The sequence below is a fragment of the Ammospiza nelsoni genome, chromosome 3 (genome assembly GCF_027579445.1).
Source record: "Ammospiza nelsoni isolate bAmmNel1 chromosome 3, bAmmNel1.pri, whole genome shotgun sequence".
In the NCBI taxonomy this organism is placed as follows: domain Eukaryota; kingdom Metazoa; phylum Chordata; class Aves; order Passeriformes; family Passerellidae; genus Ammospiza; species Ammospiza nelsoni.
In genome coordinates, this window is record NC_080635.1 from 88,820,652 (window position 1) to 88,837,484 (window position 16,833).

Below are 16,833 nucleotides of genomic sequence, written 5' to 3' on the forward strand. Positions count from 1 at the left end.
CCAAATCTTCCATCTGGAGGGAAGTAAAATGAAGCCAATAGTCCTCTTGTCAGACACAATGTGAATAAAATACCTTACTAACTGAATTTCTCTTACTCCTGTGTCTCCTTACGCCTCTCTACTCATATTAGACATTTTTGCAATGGCAGTTCTCTCTTCTTCCTTTTAAAACAGAATTTAATTAAGAATTTAATTTTAGCTCTTTCCATTCCTCCATAGCTCTGATTTGATGTAGAAAAATCCAAGAACTCCTCAAGAGTACTGCAGCAGTACAGAGGAAAATAATTGTGGTATGAGTGAGTTCCAGCAACACATATGGGTGGCATCAGAAGGTTTCCATAGAATGTAGAGTTTATATAAAATATAGGAAAAAATGAATAAAAAATAGTGATTTTCAGTTTGACTTTGAACTTTTGAGGTTGATAGTGAATATTTGAGTTCAGTGACTACAGGTGAGTTGATAGTGAGTTATTCATGCTTTAACTTATGAAAGCCTTCAGATTCCAGGGTGCTGTGCTGCCATTTTCCTGGGATGAAAGAGCAGGAGAGTTATCTGGATATTTTACTATAGAGCTTTTGCCCTAGGCCACCTCAGCAGAGCCTTCCTGTAAAGACAGGGGCAGTTCCGACCTCCCTTTCATCAGGGCTGGACACTGATTATACTGGCTATAGCTTTACTGATGAAAGTATACCAAACTTCCTCTTTTCAGACAACTATAAACCTGGAGTTATTACCAAGGCTTGAAGCATTATGACATTTGAAGCTGTGGAAACCAATCAACTTATACTTTATAAACTACTTGTGGCACATATTACTGAAATACTGACAGTATAATAAGTCTAATGTTGTTGTTACAATAGAAGGCAAAGTTATTTATGTGAAAGCTGCACATTAAAATGAACAAAAAAATATTGCATTGTCTTTAATAGATGTAAAAGTTGATTTCACAATTAATAGGTTCAGTTTTGCTTCCTTTATGTAAATAAATTATGTTGTACGCTTTATAGTACTAACAAATTGATATCTTTGTCCTAAGCTAAGTAATATTACAAGTTGCTGTAAAATACATGCTATTTTAGAAGATCTTTATAAAGACATCTTTGTTCTGAATGACTTGTATTCAAATGGATTCACTTAACAGAAACTGGTTTTGTTTGTGTGAGAAATGGCTATATGATTCTCGTTGTGGTCTCACAGAACAATTAATAGTATAATGTTATGCTGATCTAGGGAAACACTGAAGTGCCAAACAAGACAGCATATGCTCTTAATTTCAGCTCCTGCCTCCCAGAGCAGGTTCGTGGTACTGATAGCCCTTGTGGGTGGAGGGGACTTGGATGCCCGAGTGAGGGTGTTCACAGTCTTTCAGCACCTGTGAAACTTGCCTGAGGGATTTTAGTGCCTGTAGGAAGGCTGCAGCACTGACTGTGGAACTGGGCTTGGTGCCAAGACAACAGCTTGAAAATTGCTCTGGTTGTCTCTAACTGTGGGGTTTTTAGCCTGTAAAGACTAATGACTCATTCTCCCCCTTCACCTGCTCTCAGTAAAAGCATTTTTGGCTGCATGCTGGCTGACTTCTAAAGAGGGGGAGTTCTTTCTACCAATATTTCCCCCAAATTGGGGGAAATTAAATTAACTGCTTGCATGGGATATAAGAGCTGGGAAATAAAACTGGGAGACTGGAAGTTAGGCATTCTGTTCTCTGTGGAGGAGCTGGTGCTAATCTGTCCTCAGATAAGAACTTAGGAGGCATTTATTGTGGCTGTGGGCCAAAGTGCTCATGCTGTTACAGATTTTCTCTGTTTTTCTTTGCAGATTTTCCCAGTCATGCATGGGAGGTTCAGCTCTTACATTTCTATTCTCCCTGAGTTTTCTTTTCCTTTCTTTCTAATACTGTTGCCAACAACAACCTCTCTAGGTAACGTTGCTGCCTCTCCTTCACATAGCCCATCTTGAAAGGACAGACCCTTTCAGGCTGCATCTTTGAGGAGGGTAGAGAGTAGTTGTGATTCCAGATGGCATCAGATTTATTAATTTACCTCTTTTGATTTTTCTTAGACCTCTGCAGTACCTCCCTGCCCTGCTGAACCTCTCAGTGTGACACTGAGCACTGGTGACTGTGTGGGTGACATTCAGTTTGAGACATAATGATGCAGCCAGCTGTAACTGCTGACCTTCAGCTTCACATCCCTCTGTTGAACACACTGGGTGTTCTGCACACCAGAGAGTAGCTTGTTTGCTTTTTATTTCATTGAGAAATGTCATTACGTGGAAAAGTCAATTTCCTTTAGAATGGAATAGTTTTTTGTTTAACAGGTAGATGATCTCACGCAGATAATCCAAAGTAATTAACAGAGAAAAAAATATCTAAATTAGCAAAGATCATCTGGAAAGGACGTAGTTCAGCTCACAGATATCTTTCATCATCTGTGTTCTGAGCACAGTGTGTATAGATTTAGACTCATGTGCCAATAAAATTTATAAACCAAGGAAAAGCCCCAATTTATTTTGGCTTTTTGTTTTTCATGTTAGCATACACTGCCACCTTTTCTTTTTGTTTTTTTCCCCACCCTGAGGGCCTGTAGAACTGGTATTACTGTTACCTAGTGGATATCCACCCCTCAAACACTTTTTACAGAGAGAGTGTAATTTTTTTGATGTTCCAATCCAACACTATTAAGCTTCCCACATTTTTAGATGCCTTTACTGGAGATTGTATTTTTCCCATCATGAGAAAGAATTTTTTTCGTCTTAGTACGTGTCAGTAGCGTTCCAGGATTTTTCTAAGTATGTCCCACTTTGTTCAAAAAAGAACCATGAAATACACTGGAACTGGAACTAAATCTGTAACAGTGTTGATATGACAGCTTTATGAAGATTTTGATTTGAAATTGGGGAAACAATTTTTTTTGCAGGAAAGTTAAGCATTTTGCTACATAATTATATGAAATGATTCATAAGGAATGTTAGACAATTCATGTGCTTGTAAATATTTATTAGCAAGAATGTTTACAGACCCCTTTGTCATTTAAAAAATAAATTACTTTGGGCAATGGAAGAAGAATGATAAGGATGATTATTAGCTCCATTTGGTGTGAACCTGTGTGACCAGTTTGCAGAGGTTTAGCATTAATAGGGGCAGGCCTGGTGCCTTTGAAGAGGCACGGCAGGAGGCAAGGCTGGTGTGAAGTGGCTGGGCTGCTGCCCAGCTCTGATCCTCTGCTTGCTCACGCTCACTCTTTTGGTGGGCAATGCATTAGCTTCTGCTGGAACTAATCACAGCTCTTGTCACAAATTTTCTGGTTCTTTGGCTCAAAGGCACAGCACAGTGAGTTGCTGGTCTAGACCGCCAGCCAACTAAGTGAGAATCCAGGATGTATTATGTCAACCTTGACAAAATCTAAGTGCAAGATGTGTGCCAAAACCTGGGTATGCCTCCTTGACTCTATCCCAATTCTTTTGAAAGTCTCTATTTAAAAAGGGTTTTATCCTTAGGTGCAAAAAGAGCATACATATTGGGTTTTCTTAACCAGAAACACTATTAACTACTGACAACTTAGAGCAGCAAAAATTATTGTGTATGCACCTTCACTGGTTTAACACCTAAATGTCTCAAAAGTCTTGTTGGAGTCTTGCTAAAAACCCTGGAGTGCTCCTGCTCATATACAGATACAGCTGTCTTTTGTACCTTTCAGACATTTTACATTGGTTTTGTTCCTGTTTTATTAAATTCCCCAAACATGATGATTTTCTCCTAGCACAGGATCCTTTAGGGATTTTCTTTTCTGTTGCTTGAGCACCAGTTGAGCTGCAGAAGGGAGTTGCACTAGACCCCAGTCAATCGAAGTATAAGTGGTTTAATGGGATATCTACTGCAGGTTTTTGTGTGTGCACTTTCATGCCAATCAAAATGTTTACTGTAGATCAATTGTATTGGCATGAAAGTTGAGTACCTTTGCTGGATCCATCAAGATCTAGGAGACATAAAATGGTGCAAGAAAAGCACTTTGCTTTCTGCCCAGACTTCTTTTTTTTTCCCTGCACCCATTAATTTGTTTCTGTTTACTTTTCTTTTTCATAGATAATTGTCTCCTACACCCTTTGTATCCAACTAAACTGATCCTTCCAGCTAAGTCCCCTTTGTGTCCTCCCTCCATCTCCCTCACTGACTGTCCAAACTCTGGACTTTCAGCCACTTCTGTTGTGTGTGATGTTCATGAGAATCCTTATAGCCCTTACAGACACAACTTTTTGTACAATAAGGTGAGCATCAAGTATAGTGTGATTCAGGATCTGTGTAGGCTGTTATCCTTTTAATTCTAGACAGAATTCAGTTGTGTCATTCGGATTCAGTGCTGGCAAGAGCTATGGGAGATGTATCTCACATGAACCTGTGTGTCCAGCTCCCCTGGAGATATTACAGCTTTTCCTTTCCTTGACATGGCTTGTGTTGGGTCTGGCTTTCTCTAGACCAGCTAGGACAGGCTCCCACCACTTTTCATTCAAACTATTTCTTCTCTTAAGCAGTAGTAATCTATTTCATCCCTCATGCTAAGATTAGTTTTAACATTTCCCCTCACTAAAGTAATGGGGTATTTATTTTTTCCTTGGTGATTGAGCAAAGGGAGACAAATCTGAGAGAAATACAGACTTTTCCAGTGGCTCTCTCTGTCATCCTGACAAGCAGTTTTCTCTTGCCAGTGCAAAGTGAATTATGTTCTTGCTGACATTTTTATCTTCTTTGCAACAGCATTGGAGAAGTTGGACAAAAATCTCTGTAGTCCAAGGCGTGTGGGTAATAGGGCTGGCTAATGAGCTTTGTAAGGTGAAAATTGAAGTATTTGTGCCTAAATTTGTGCCTAAATTGAAGTATTTTGATTAGCAGCTGACACAAGATATTTACAGTACCTCAAGAGACTCCCTGCCCTAGAAAAGCATCAGTTGTGGAAGTTCATAAAATATGCTGTTTGAAACCTCTCAGATGCATCTCTTCTACTTCCTCTTTTTCTAACGCAGAATCTGTCTGGAAATGATCAAACCTTGTTTCCAGGAGAGACTGTCCCACTCTGAGCTGTACAGTGTACTTTGTCTGGGATGCAAGAGGTTAAAATGTTGGCATTGGGTGCTGTTTATTTAACGCTGTGTCCTGGTTTCCTCTTCAGGGGAAGTACCAGGGTGAAATATGTGTCACTAGTTTCAGGCATGTTTGACAGGGAGTCAAGACTGCTTTGGAAAAATGTGTAATCTCTGCAGAGGATACATGTTGATCAGCTGTCAGGCTCTAAAGAAAAACCTGGAAATGCCTTTCCCCATTCTAGAAGCATGGTTTAGGTTAATAGGTAATGTCAGTAGTGTTTGATATTGGCCCCTCCATCCCGTGGGATTTACAGAATTTACCATTTTACCCACTTATAAGGATGAACCAGGAATAAAACTAGAACTAAAATCAACCTTCCACTCTGTCTTTGAGACAACCTGAACAAAAGCACCTTTTCCCATATGAGAGACTGGTTTAAACAGAACAAAAGTTCTGTTTAAATTTTTACTGAACTGGGCAGACATATTTGCTTAGGCAGAAAAGATTTTACAATGAAATATTTTAGAGAAGTTTCCTGGTTCATTGTAGGCATTCACATGAACAAACAAATAGTTCATATGACCAATAAAACCATTGCTTTATAAGGAAAATGGGTGTTTACTGTTGCTAATGAAAACAATGCTAAAAACTCAGAAATTTGAATAGAAAAGTGAATAAGTCAGGAAAAAGGTGTCTGAAGGTAACTAAGAGAGTGTAATTTTTTGGTATATCATGTCAGCTGTTCTTTGGCAAACAGAATAATCAGATGTCAATACTGGGCTATTTTAATACAAACAGAGTTTTTTTCACCTCAAAAGCAAATATTCATCAGTTAGATTTTTTTTTTATGCTTCTGTTTTGGTCTATAATATTAACACTCATAAACAAAGGAATATTAATTTTGATTTTGTTTTCATAATCAATATTTAACATTTGAGTCAGTATATGCTGATAAAATTCCTAATGATATTTGCCTATTATTTCCTGTACCACCCAACTAAAGTCTTAAGGTAATATTTTTTAAAAGAGATTATTAAATTTATTGTCATAAATACTTGCAGCAGCAGAAAACATAGCACAGCAGACACAGGTTCAAGTGCTGACATTTCAAACAGTTAGACCCATTCTGTAAACAACATCCTGACAGCATGGGAATTTCTTTCTGTTCTCTACTAAACCTGGACTACTTTCTCTGTTAGTTTCCTGGATTTTCCCCTTTCCACTTGCCATCCTTTAGGATAAGGAATAACATGCAGTGACTCACCGGCTGTCTCTCCAGCCACCCAGTAAACACTTGGTCAGTGTCCCCAGGGTCAATCTATGAGCGATAAGGTTTCTAATTACGTGTTGTGTTTTGCTTCACCTTCCACTAGAGGGCAAAACCAGCTGGTATAAATTCTTATAACCATTCTAAATATGTTAAAAATGCAGTATTGAAAAGGGGCAGGAGGTCACATTGAATTAAGTTATTCTCCGCCTCCACTATTGTTAAAAAATTACCTTAAACCAGTGTTCCCTCAGAAATGGGAAATAGAAACAACCAAAACGATTACCTATGTCTTATATTAGGGAGACTGGATATGGTGAGGACCTAATGCCAGGATCATGTCATTTGTTGGCTCAGGGGATAAGATAATATCAGCTCTATTGATCTGAAATGCTTATTGTGGTGTTGTTCAGGCAGGCTTGACTTAGTGCCAGATTGGTTTTTTTGAAGTACCTGAATCTCCATAGGTGATGAAATTACAGAGATCAAGCTGAAAGATAGACCAGGCAGTTTTTGTTGATTATAACTGTTTGAAGTGATGAAATACATAACCTGTGTCCCAAATCATTTCACAATGTGGTTTTAAGATTTGATAGAAGGAGGCAGTGGGAACCAAGGTGTTGTGTCTCTCTCCTCATATCTGTGCACAGGCCACTTCTGAAATAAAAATGTTGTCCACTTCATTGAGCTGATTCTGTTCTTACTTGCCTTGTTATCTCTCTTGTCCTCTCCTCCCCCACTCTGTTGCCCAGCCACCAGGTGTTTCTGCTCTTATTTAAACTCCCCAGACTTTAATAATTACATTATTTAAAAGTTTTATTATTTAAAAAACTCCTTTTCCTTTTGATTGCAACATAACAACTGAAGAAAAAGGAGTGACATACAAGTGTTGCAGTGATGGAGAGTCAGAGGAAATGTGGAACTCTGTGGTTTGCTCCAAAGCATAGTTCTGATGGGAATCCCTCCAGTCTTTAAGGGAGAAATGTGGAAGAACACAACTCTGCACCTGGGATACTGTGTCCAATTCTGGTCTCTGCAATGCAGAAAAGATGCAGACAGGATGGTAAGAGTCAAAAGAAGAGCCACAGATGTGATCAAAGGACTGAGAAGGAGAACCTGCCCTAAGAGGAAAGACTGAAGGAGTTAGGTCTTTTCTTCCTGGAGAAGGAAAGGCTCAGGGAGGACGTCTTCACAAGATTCTAGTGCTCAAAAAACAGTCAGAGAGAGGACAGAGGCTTACTCTTCCTATGGAGCCTCATGGAGAAGACAAGGTACAATAGGTTCCACTAGCAGTAGGAGAGAATTAATCTTGTTATACAAAAGATTTTTTTTTTTGTGAGAGGGACCAATCACTGGAACAACCTCTTTAGGGATGTTCATAATCCCCACCAGAGGTGGTTTTCAAGACGTGTTTGGACAGAGTGCTAGGTAACCTCACCTAGGCTCTGTTTCCCTCAAAAGGCAGGGCCCTTCCAATTGGTGCTCTTCTAAGATTCTGTGCTTTATAGGAGGCACCGGAATAGATGTAAATACCTCTCAGGGCAGAGACCACTAGCTTTTAGAAAATTAGCTATTTTTTGAAGGAGAAAGGAATGACCTGCTCAAGCAAAGAGACAAGAAATGGATGAATGTAGCTTCCTCAGTCTCTAAGTCTCCAGTGCCTTTCAAACTTTTCTTTCTGGCAACAAGGGCTGAATACACAATTTATGAACACTCCTGTGAAAATCTCCCTGTTTGTTAAATATTTAGCAGCACAACCTTTGAAAATGGATTGGAGGGAACTGCCTTTTTGCAAGCAGTGTGAGAAATGTTAAACTGGTCAGGCATTACTTATAACAGTAGCAGAGGACAAGTTCTCTCTAATGTCCAACTTTGTGCTCAAGCCAATTTAATTTTTTTCCTTAATGGTCTAAATGGAATTTTCTTGAAACCACTAAATGCAGTCATGCCAAAAGTGTCAACTTTTCATAATCACTTGCAGATTTCCAGGCTCATAGGAAAGCAGAATATTTAAAGGGAGTCTTTATTATTTTTTAAATGAAATCTGTGGTGTTTACTTCACCATCCAATCTCCTACTCATTGGAGTTTGATTAATAGTAGCATAGTGGGAAGTGACATTCTGTGAATACAGCAGCCTTTCAAGGTTGCCATGGAAAAGCACTTTTCTCCCAGACATCATCCCAACAGCTTTTATTTTCTAGAAGACAGTTTCTTTCTCTCTTTTGAACTTTGTTATTTAAATGTTGCACTTGTGTAAGTGTATTGTGGTTGATCAATCTACTATCTGTGACCCAGAAAAATTGCTTTGGTGTAAAAAAAGATATCAGAGGTAAACAAGTCAGTTCATTAGTGCTGAGCTACAAATTGCACCTCCTTGTTGGGAAAATAGTAATGATTAATATTGCTGTGTTTTCTTTGTATATTATTTTATAGCATTCTTGTGCTTAATGATTTATTTTAATGATATCATATTTAGATGGTATTTCTATCACTTTTGACTTGGTTTGATTATGCCTTCAGAAAATGTATCCACAGTCCCTGCTCTGCTTATCTTTAAAGAAAGGTGTTTCTCTTGAAACACTTTTTAGAAAGATCATAACTTTCTAAACATAATCAATTGCTTTCTTTCAAAAGCCATTGAATTAGCAACAGAACTTGAAGTTATCTTAGGCTCAACAGAAGACCCAGGAACAGGCCCTTAAATGGAGGTGTCCTAAGTCTGGCACCACCTGGAATGACCTCAGCTACCCATTTCTCTGGAGACAGCTCTTCCAACGAAAAAGGAATTGATTACACTGTCACCACTTTTGGCCTGGGCAGTTTGACAAGTTTGAGAGCCTTTCTGTCCTATTTCCAGGAGGAGAAGCTGCTGAGGGTAGCACCCTGGCATTTCTTTGGTGTGCTGCTGTTCATTTAGAAAACATGCACACAATGCAATGAGATCAAGGCCCAGCAGGCACTTCCTATGCTTAGAAACCAAAACATGCTTCCCAGTGAACACACCCAGGAGTGTTCAAGTTTCCTCTTGAAACATAATTACAGCCACTTCTATTTCTTTCTGCCTTTTCCTCTATACCGGCTGTCTCTGCTAGGACAGATTAAACCAGTCTTAAGCACCAAATAGAGCTTTAAGATGTTTTGTCTTCATTCTTAGAAGTCTCTACATAATAAAAATTTGAGTGAGTTCATCCTTATATCTGGTTTCTAGGGTGATGGCATCTGGTCTTCTGCATAGTGGATTTCAGACAGACATTTTTTTATACAATAAACATTCCCAAATATAATAGAAATTCTGGCCCTAGCTAACAACTCACTTCTGAGAATAGAAGCAATCCAGAGATAAAGGCTCTTATTAACAACAGTAGCAGAAATATGTAATTGAGTGAAGAATACCAAATCAGATTTGGTATGTATGAAACCTGTATGAGAAACAATTTTGTGTTTGTGCACTTTCAATTGAAGACAGTGAGCAAGCAAGACCTAAAGGAAAATCATAATTAATGGAAAAGCAGTCAAAGTTATATCCAAAGCACCCAGAGCTATATAGACATTTTAATTGCCAGTATTTCTATAATGTATACTTTGAAATACAATCTTAATTCACTCCAATTTCAGTTATGTTAGATAAAAGCATAAAATATAACTAGTTCTGGTAAAATTCCAAGGATGTACTCAGATCTTGAATTCAAGAAGTCAGTATTTACTGATTTACAGAGGTATTGTGAACTAGCTTTTTCTTTTTCTCAGTTAAAACTAGATATAATTAGTTATACTATAGGATGAATATGATCTTAATGCAAATTTTTATATAATAGGTGACAATTACAGATGTGCACTCTTGCAGATTCATTAAAAGTTTCTGGTTTGAACTTAAAGTAGCTAAGGTAAAAGATCTCTTGCGTCAGAAACTTGCTCAGAAAACAGGGATTTTTCAGCAGCTAATCTGCTAATAAAATATGTGGGGGAAATTCAGCTCTGAAAATTAAATCCAATTCATTTCACAGAGTCACCTAGAAAGTGGTTAGAGTTGCTTGGATGTTTTCATTCAACTAGAAATGAGCCCGTTCCTTGGGCAGGAAGCATCTAAGCAATAACTATTTCGATGAGTCCATAAATAGTTCACATTCAATATGCTGAGGGAAATTTCAAACACTTGTGTTGTTGTTGGAAATTCTGACATTGTCTTTCCACTACAGATTAAATTTTGAAAAGATTTGAATACTCCAGTAACCAATATGCATCCTTTGGGTTACATGAACTAACTCAAAGCAGATAACTCTAATCCATGTCATTAGAAGAGGTTTTCTCTGCTGCCTTGCCCTATGAATGTGTTGGTTGTGGTTCTCATGCCTTCAGTCTTCATCATGGGTCTGGAATCCTTGCTGCCACCAGCTCCCACAATCACCAATAGTGAAATCAGCCCTGCAAGGAATTGCTGTGCTTCATTAACCCACAGCAGAAAATAGAGGCTCTTAACATGATTGCCACAAAGTGGATAGTGAAATGCATCTTAGTATATTATGGAAGTGATCCAAAATGAAACATCCAACATGGAAAACACAAGGCTGTAGTTGCAGATAGGTTTTCTTGCAATTGAATGCTTCATTTTAATTTTCTAAATTACTAGCAAGAATTTGCAAGAGAAATCAAAATATTTTGCAGAAAGCTTAATTTTTTGTTGTTGCTAGGATTTTTCATTGAAAATTAATTTTGGCAGAAAATCCTCAGGCAAATCCATCATGGACTGGCCCTGCATGGGAAGTTAAACTCAATGTGGGAAAAAGCAGCCCAAGGAAAATTAGTGCACTGCAGGGCTTGCATGCATCTCCCTCCCACTCCACTTATAGATAAGGAATCCTTACTGCAAAGCCCTGTAACTCTTCCAGCCTCTGGTATTCTCTGGTATTAGGCTGCCCAGAGAATCTGTGGATGCTCCGTCCCTGGAAGTGTTCAAGGCCAGGTTGGATGGGGATTTGAACAAGCTACTCTAGAAGAAGGTGCTTCTGCCCAAGGCAAAGGCATTGGAACTAGGTGATTTTTAAGGTCCCTTCCAAACCAAACCTTTCTATGCTTTTATGATTCATTCTATTTAGATTCGAATCTCTCAGTCTCACTGCACTCTGGTGACCTCTGGGCCTGTATCTGGTAACAACCTGTCAGGAAACGGTGCCTGTGTGAGAGTTGTTTCTTTTTTTGCAAGTACTTTCAGTACCTGGAAAGAGTTTTGAAATCTTCAAAATAAAAGCACATGGCTACAATAGTGTATAATAAGGATTTTCAAGTCTGTCAGGATGGTTTACTGCATAAGTCTGAAGGCACATTGTAAATCTGTATTGTGATTGCTATTTCTATTTTCCTTTTCATAGAGGTACAAGATGCAAAAGAATTTGGTGCTTAAGGACTGAATCTTTGAAATATATTTTATACTGTGTCCTTTCAAAGAGACTAGAGACATTAAAAACATAAAGTAACCCTTTACATTATATTATTTTCTTTCCCCTTAGTTGAAAGTATTCTTTTCTGTGCTTCTGTAGGTGGTTTCCCATTTATTGTACTGAGTATTTCATGTTCATTGACACTCAGATAAAGCAGAGAGACATAAAACTGTTTTATGAAAATATTTGCTTGTTGTACATGTTTAATTTAGTGTTTTTAGTCTTCCTATTGTGAAGGAATGTATCTATGTTTAATAAAGGTCTAGAGTGCCCAATTTATTTTCAAAGAGTAACTTGACAGAGTAGTATAAATGTAAATGTTCTCTGGTTACTATAGTTGAAATATTCTTACTTCCTATATATGTTATCTCTCAGTGGTTCCAGTTTTAAGCTAGTGCCTCAATTAGCAAAGGTTGCAGACCCTCCAGAGAGTGACTTGGATTTATGAAAAACATCTTACACTGAGAACAATTCAGAAAGCTTTATATTAGTTCAGAGGCAGCTGTGATTCATAGCACAATAAAGATCAACTGACCTTTTCTAGGCAAATATGTCTTGCTGATTACAGAACTAAATGAGCAAAGGTCTAATGAAGATATTATATAACCACCTCCTTCTAAGCCTTTTCTTAGTCTGTAAGAGGTTATTTTGGGCAGGTATAAAATTTGTCTTTGAAATTACATGCTGCAAGTACTTATACATTGTAAAGATACTCTGCTCTCCTCAGTACAATTTTGCAGCCACAAATGCAGATTTGTCTGGTTTGCTCTTTCACTGTTCTTAGAAATAATAAAGAAAAAATGCTGCAACAAGAGAAATCTGAGCAACATCTGGAAAAGTTAAAAATTGTTGATTAACCTTGTAAGAGTAATGCAGAATTTTTTAACTGTCACAGGAAAAAAGAGTGGTAATTATAAAAGCAATATTCATCTCCCACCATCAGCAGACACAATATTTTCACATTTGCATGGGAGATAGGGCTTCTTGCCAGCTGCTTTGACCTGAAGATGGAAGAATGCCAATGACAGAGTTTGATGAGGTCTCACTGATACTATACACCCATAAAAAGTACAAAGTCCTACTTGCATTCACATCTCAGATCTGGTGGATGCAAGCACATTCCTGCATGACTCTGAGGGGTGACAGTGACACAATGTCTAGTAAGAAAGGGCTAATCCAGCCTCATTCTGCTTACTTCATATTCTGAAGTAGTACTTTGAAGTTGACTGTGTCATGTGCAGTCAAGAACACAATAAAAAATAATATTTTTAAGGAAAAATCAGTAAGAACAAGATTCTGTAGCCTTTTGGTTAAACTCAGGACAGGTATGGGACATTTTCTAAACAAGGCAGACACATTTTGGTTTACACTGACACTTGATTGAAATAACACATGTAATCAGCCTCTGGGTCTTTGGGCTGATGTCAGCCAGGCCAAGGCATTTGTTTCCTTTGCAGCTTGCAGAGGCAGAACTGAATGATTTCAGGCAAGATCTGAACCTTCCTTTCAGGGACCTGCAAGACTAAGTGTTATTTCAGCATAAAAAAGGGTGCAGCCCTTGGCTTATGTGTTATATATTCACTAAAGTACTACTTAAAGTTCTTTATAAATGAGTTATAAGTTGCTTCCTCAAGACTAGACCCACCTGGCTAGTAGAATGCATAGACTCTTCTATGATAACTTCAAGGGGTTTTGGTCAGAGATGCCTTGTGGAAACAGAAAGGACTCAATATTGTTTACTCAAAATTGTTTACAATTTTTTCTTAATTATTATTTGGTGAATTCCTTGCTTTCTTTTAATTAAATATCTCCAAACCTATTAATATTAGGAGTACCTCTCCATAAAATAGAAATAATTGTCCTCCCTATGGAGACTGTCACACAGTTTGGCTCTTGAGTTTGAAAAGAGGATGCTATCAAAATAAGGGAAGAAATCTATTTCTTGGACAAAAACAGGTAATTACTCTTGTCAGGTCTAAGGATGGACTTGAGACCTCATATTCAAGAAAAAAGGTAAGGCAGAATCATGACTGAGAGGGGCATTTCAGGTTAAGAGAGCAGGCAGTGAGCACCAGCAAGAAAGGCTAGGATGAGACAACACAATAGAAGTGCATTTTTCATTGATTTCCTCTCTGTGCAATTTGAGGTGCTCCTTTCTCAGGTCACTGCCTGACTAGGGAGCTTTTCTTTCTTGTGAGCAGTGGAGAATTCTTCTCAGAGGGCTTAGTTGTACATCAGTAAGTGAACAGAATATGAAAAATACTTTCCTTCTTCTCTTTGTGGTTGACCCTTCTTACTTTGTCTGGGATACAGATGTGCCATATTCTGATGAGGCAATGAATATCTCAACTCTAGGGTTTCTTCCCAATGGGATACACTTGCCAAGATGCCACAGGTGTTGCTAGAACTTTGTACCTGTGTGTCATCAATGATTGCCTAGGCTTGGTAATCGTGGGATGTGGGGTTTGGAAGCAGAATATAATATGATGTTCCACGCAGACCATCAAACACCTCCTGGGTGTGCAGCAGCAGGAGGTGGTGTAAGGTCTGGGGGAAGCCTTGGCCAGATTGACATTGGGAGCCACAGGAGTGTCAGAGGGAGGGATATTGCCATTTAGAGGACCCAGGTACCTTACCCCTTCCTTACCCTTCTTTTGCCTAAATTTACTCCTTTATAAAAATCTATTGAATAAATAAACTTGTTGCCTAAAGTTGTTCCCTTCCCTTTTCATTTTTGGGAATAGTAATCACAATAAAAAGGAAGTTAAATGGTTCAAAGCTTCTGTTGTCGATAAAGTAGATGCCTTCTTCTCTGGGAAGAAATCAGGGCAAATTTGCAAAGGAAGAGAGAAATATATAATACATTCATAAAGTAATTGCAGAAAATTAGAGTATATTCCACTTCAGTATATTTCTTTGTGTACACAGCCAGTTTAGCAGATCAGTTTTGCTTCTCAAAAAGCACAGTGTAAAAATCAATTTTCTTAGAAGAGCAATATTTTTAAGCAACATATAATTCTCTAGTTTACTATTTGATCTAAATGCCAAAATAAATTAATGCCTTTGATACACTGGAAATAGCAGGCTTCTTCCAATCTTTTAGAGAATACTCAAGCATTCACATATCAAAACTTTCAGCAACCTTTTCTTTAAACATGATGTCTCTGTGTGACACTATAAGAAAATGTCAGAAGCTTATGATCTTAACTCTGCCTTTATAAACTCGAGCTGGTTTACCTGCATTCTAATTAAATTCTCATTGATATTGGTATGGTTCTAGTTTGAAATAACTTTAAGTGAATTATCTCATACTAAATGTATCATAAAGTAGGTGCTTTTGCTGTGATTTTTACTTGAGATGCCTCTTTGAAATTCAAAAGGAATTTTCCCTTCCCCACCCTTTAAATTGTGGGAATATAATATAACAGAAAACAGGCCATACCTTGAAATAGATTTTAATACAGACAAGGAGTAGTGAGAGTCTGCTGAGCACAGATCTCAATGCCTTGCTATCCTTAGTATGTCTGAGGGTATTGGCTTTAATTTTAAATTTTAGTGATATTTTATATAGAAATTGAACTGATAATGGATTTCTTTTTCCTGTGTTTAACCTCATGCTCTCTCCAACCTGTGACATCTTGGCTCGGCAGCCCAGTCTTTCCATGGTGCCTATTCCAGAAAACGAGATGCTCATCTCCAAGGAGGTAATCAGTTGACATTTAATGGGTTTAAGCATTTGCATGCTAGCTTTATCTTCTATTTGCATAGCCCATATAAGGTTGATCAGTAAAAATGTGCTGAGCTTCCAAACCTGCTCTTTTTTTTTCCAGTGCAGACTACATAAACATTAATTGTTCTTAATGATCAATGAAGGAAAAAACCCAGAATTGTTTTGCCAACTGGTGCTCATGTGAATTTGAAATAACAGTAACATTTATACTTCAGGTTCCTGATATGTGCTGTTGGGATGTTAGCAAGTGGGAATGGTTAAATTATGCAGCCATATTTAAATAACACATTCCACGATTTTCAGTCACTAATATAGCTTCTGTTTTAAATACCAGGTACTACAGCTATCAGAAGCACTTAGGATAGTTATTAAGAATTTCATAAAAGACAGTCAAGAAAACATAAAATGTAATTCAAGTATCAAAATTCAGTGCCAGCTAGTTTTTTTTTTTTACTTTGAAGAAGGATAAAAAAATTTTCTTGAAGTCTAAATTCTGTTGCCAATTTCCTACTACATTTATGTGTCTAAACTGTAGGACCATAGTGGTTACCACTGTAGACAACTCATTCAGTGAGAGAAGATGCAATCTATTATTCATTATCAATTTTCTCTTGAGACAGAGCATATAGAAAATAAAAAAGGTCCAGCTGGCACTGGCAAGTCCTTTTTTCCAACAAGATCATGAGCATGAAGATGAATTATAGCCTCAATGTTGGAATAGACATATGTAATTCAATTAACTATCACACTCTTTACTCTGGCTTTGGAATGTAATAGGACTCCACTCATTATGGGACATTTTCAATACTATCTTGGAAATTCACCCATGAAAGCATAATTTAGTACCAATAATAGCAGTATGAGAATGTTTATGACACAAGATTGATTTTTTTACTGCCAAGACCTCTTTTACCAGGTGCATTCTCACAATTATCTCACTAGTTTTTTAATGAATGTAAAAATACAGATAGGAATGGTACTTGCATATTTAGAAACACGTTTTTTTAAATTTTATTATTTTAAAATTAGTTCTAGTTTGTCTGAAAGCAGCCACATGATAATTTACATATATGAAATGGATGTTTGCCAGTCATTTCTACCAAATGAGTCCTTTTATTTTTGAAAAATACTGTGGGAGTTTTGGGGTCAAGCTCTTCGCATTTTGGAAGTGGAGGATTTGCCTGAATTCTGAGTTTGTTGACAACATATCAATATATCCTCACAGTTTATCTCAGTTTCCACTGGAAAAAAAGATAAAAATGAAAAGAGGTTGATATCTCAGTGCTTGGGTGGATCAACAGACTGCAGTTCTGCACCAGGAG

At 37.7% G+C, this 16,833-nt stretch overlaps 1 protein-coding gene across 2 annotated transcripts in view; it reads left to right on the forward strand.

Moving 5' to 3' along the window:
* The window catches only part of MLIP (muscular LMNA interacting protein), a 105,402-nt gene that overhangs the window by 79,720 nt on the left and 8,849 nt on the right, over window positions 1-16,833 (forward strand). For both annotated transcript variants that reach the window (XM_059469517.1, XM_059469515.1), the window contains one exon: window positions 15,432-15,485. In XM_059469517.1, the coding sequence (XP_059325500.1) occupies window positions 15,432-15,485 (54 nt within the window). The remainder of the gene's footprint in view (window positions 1-15,431; window positions 15,486-16,833) is intronic.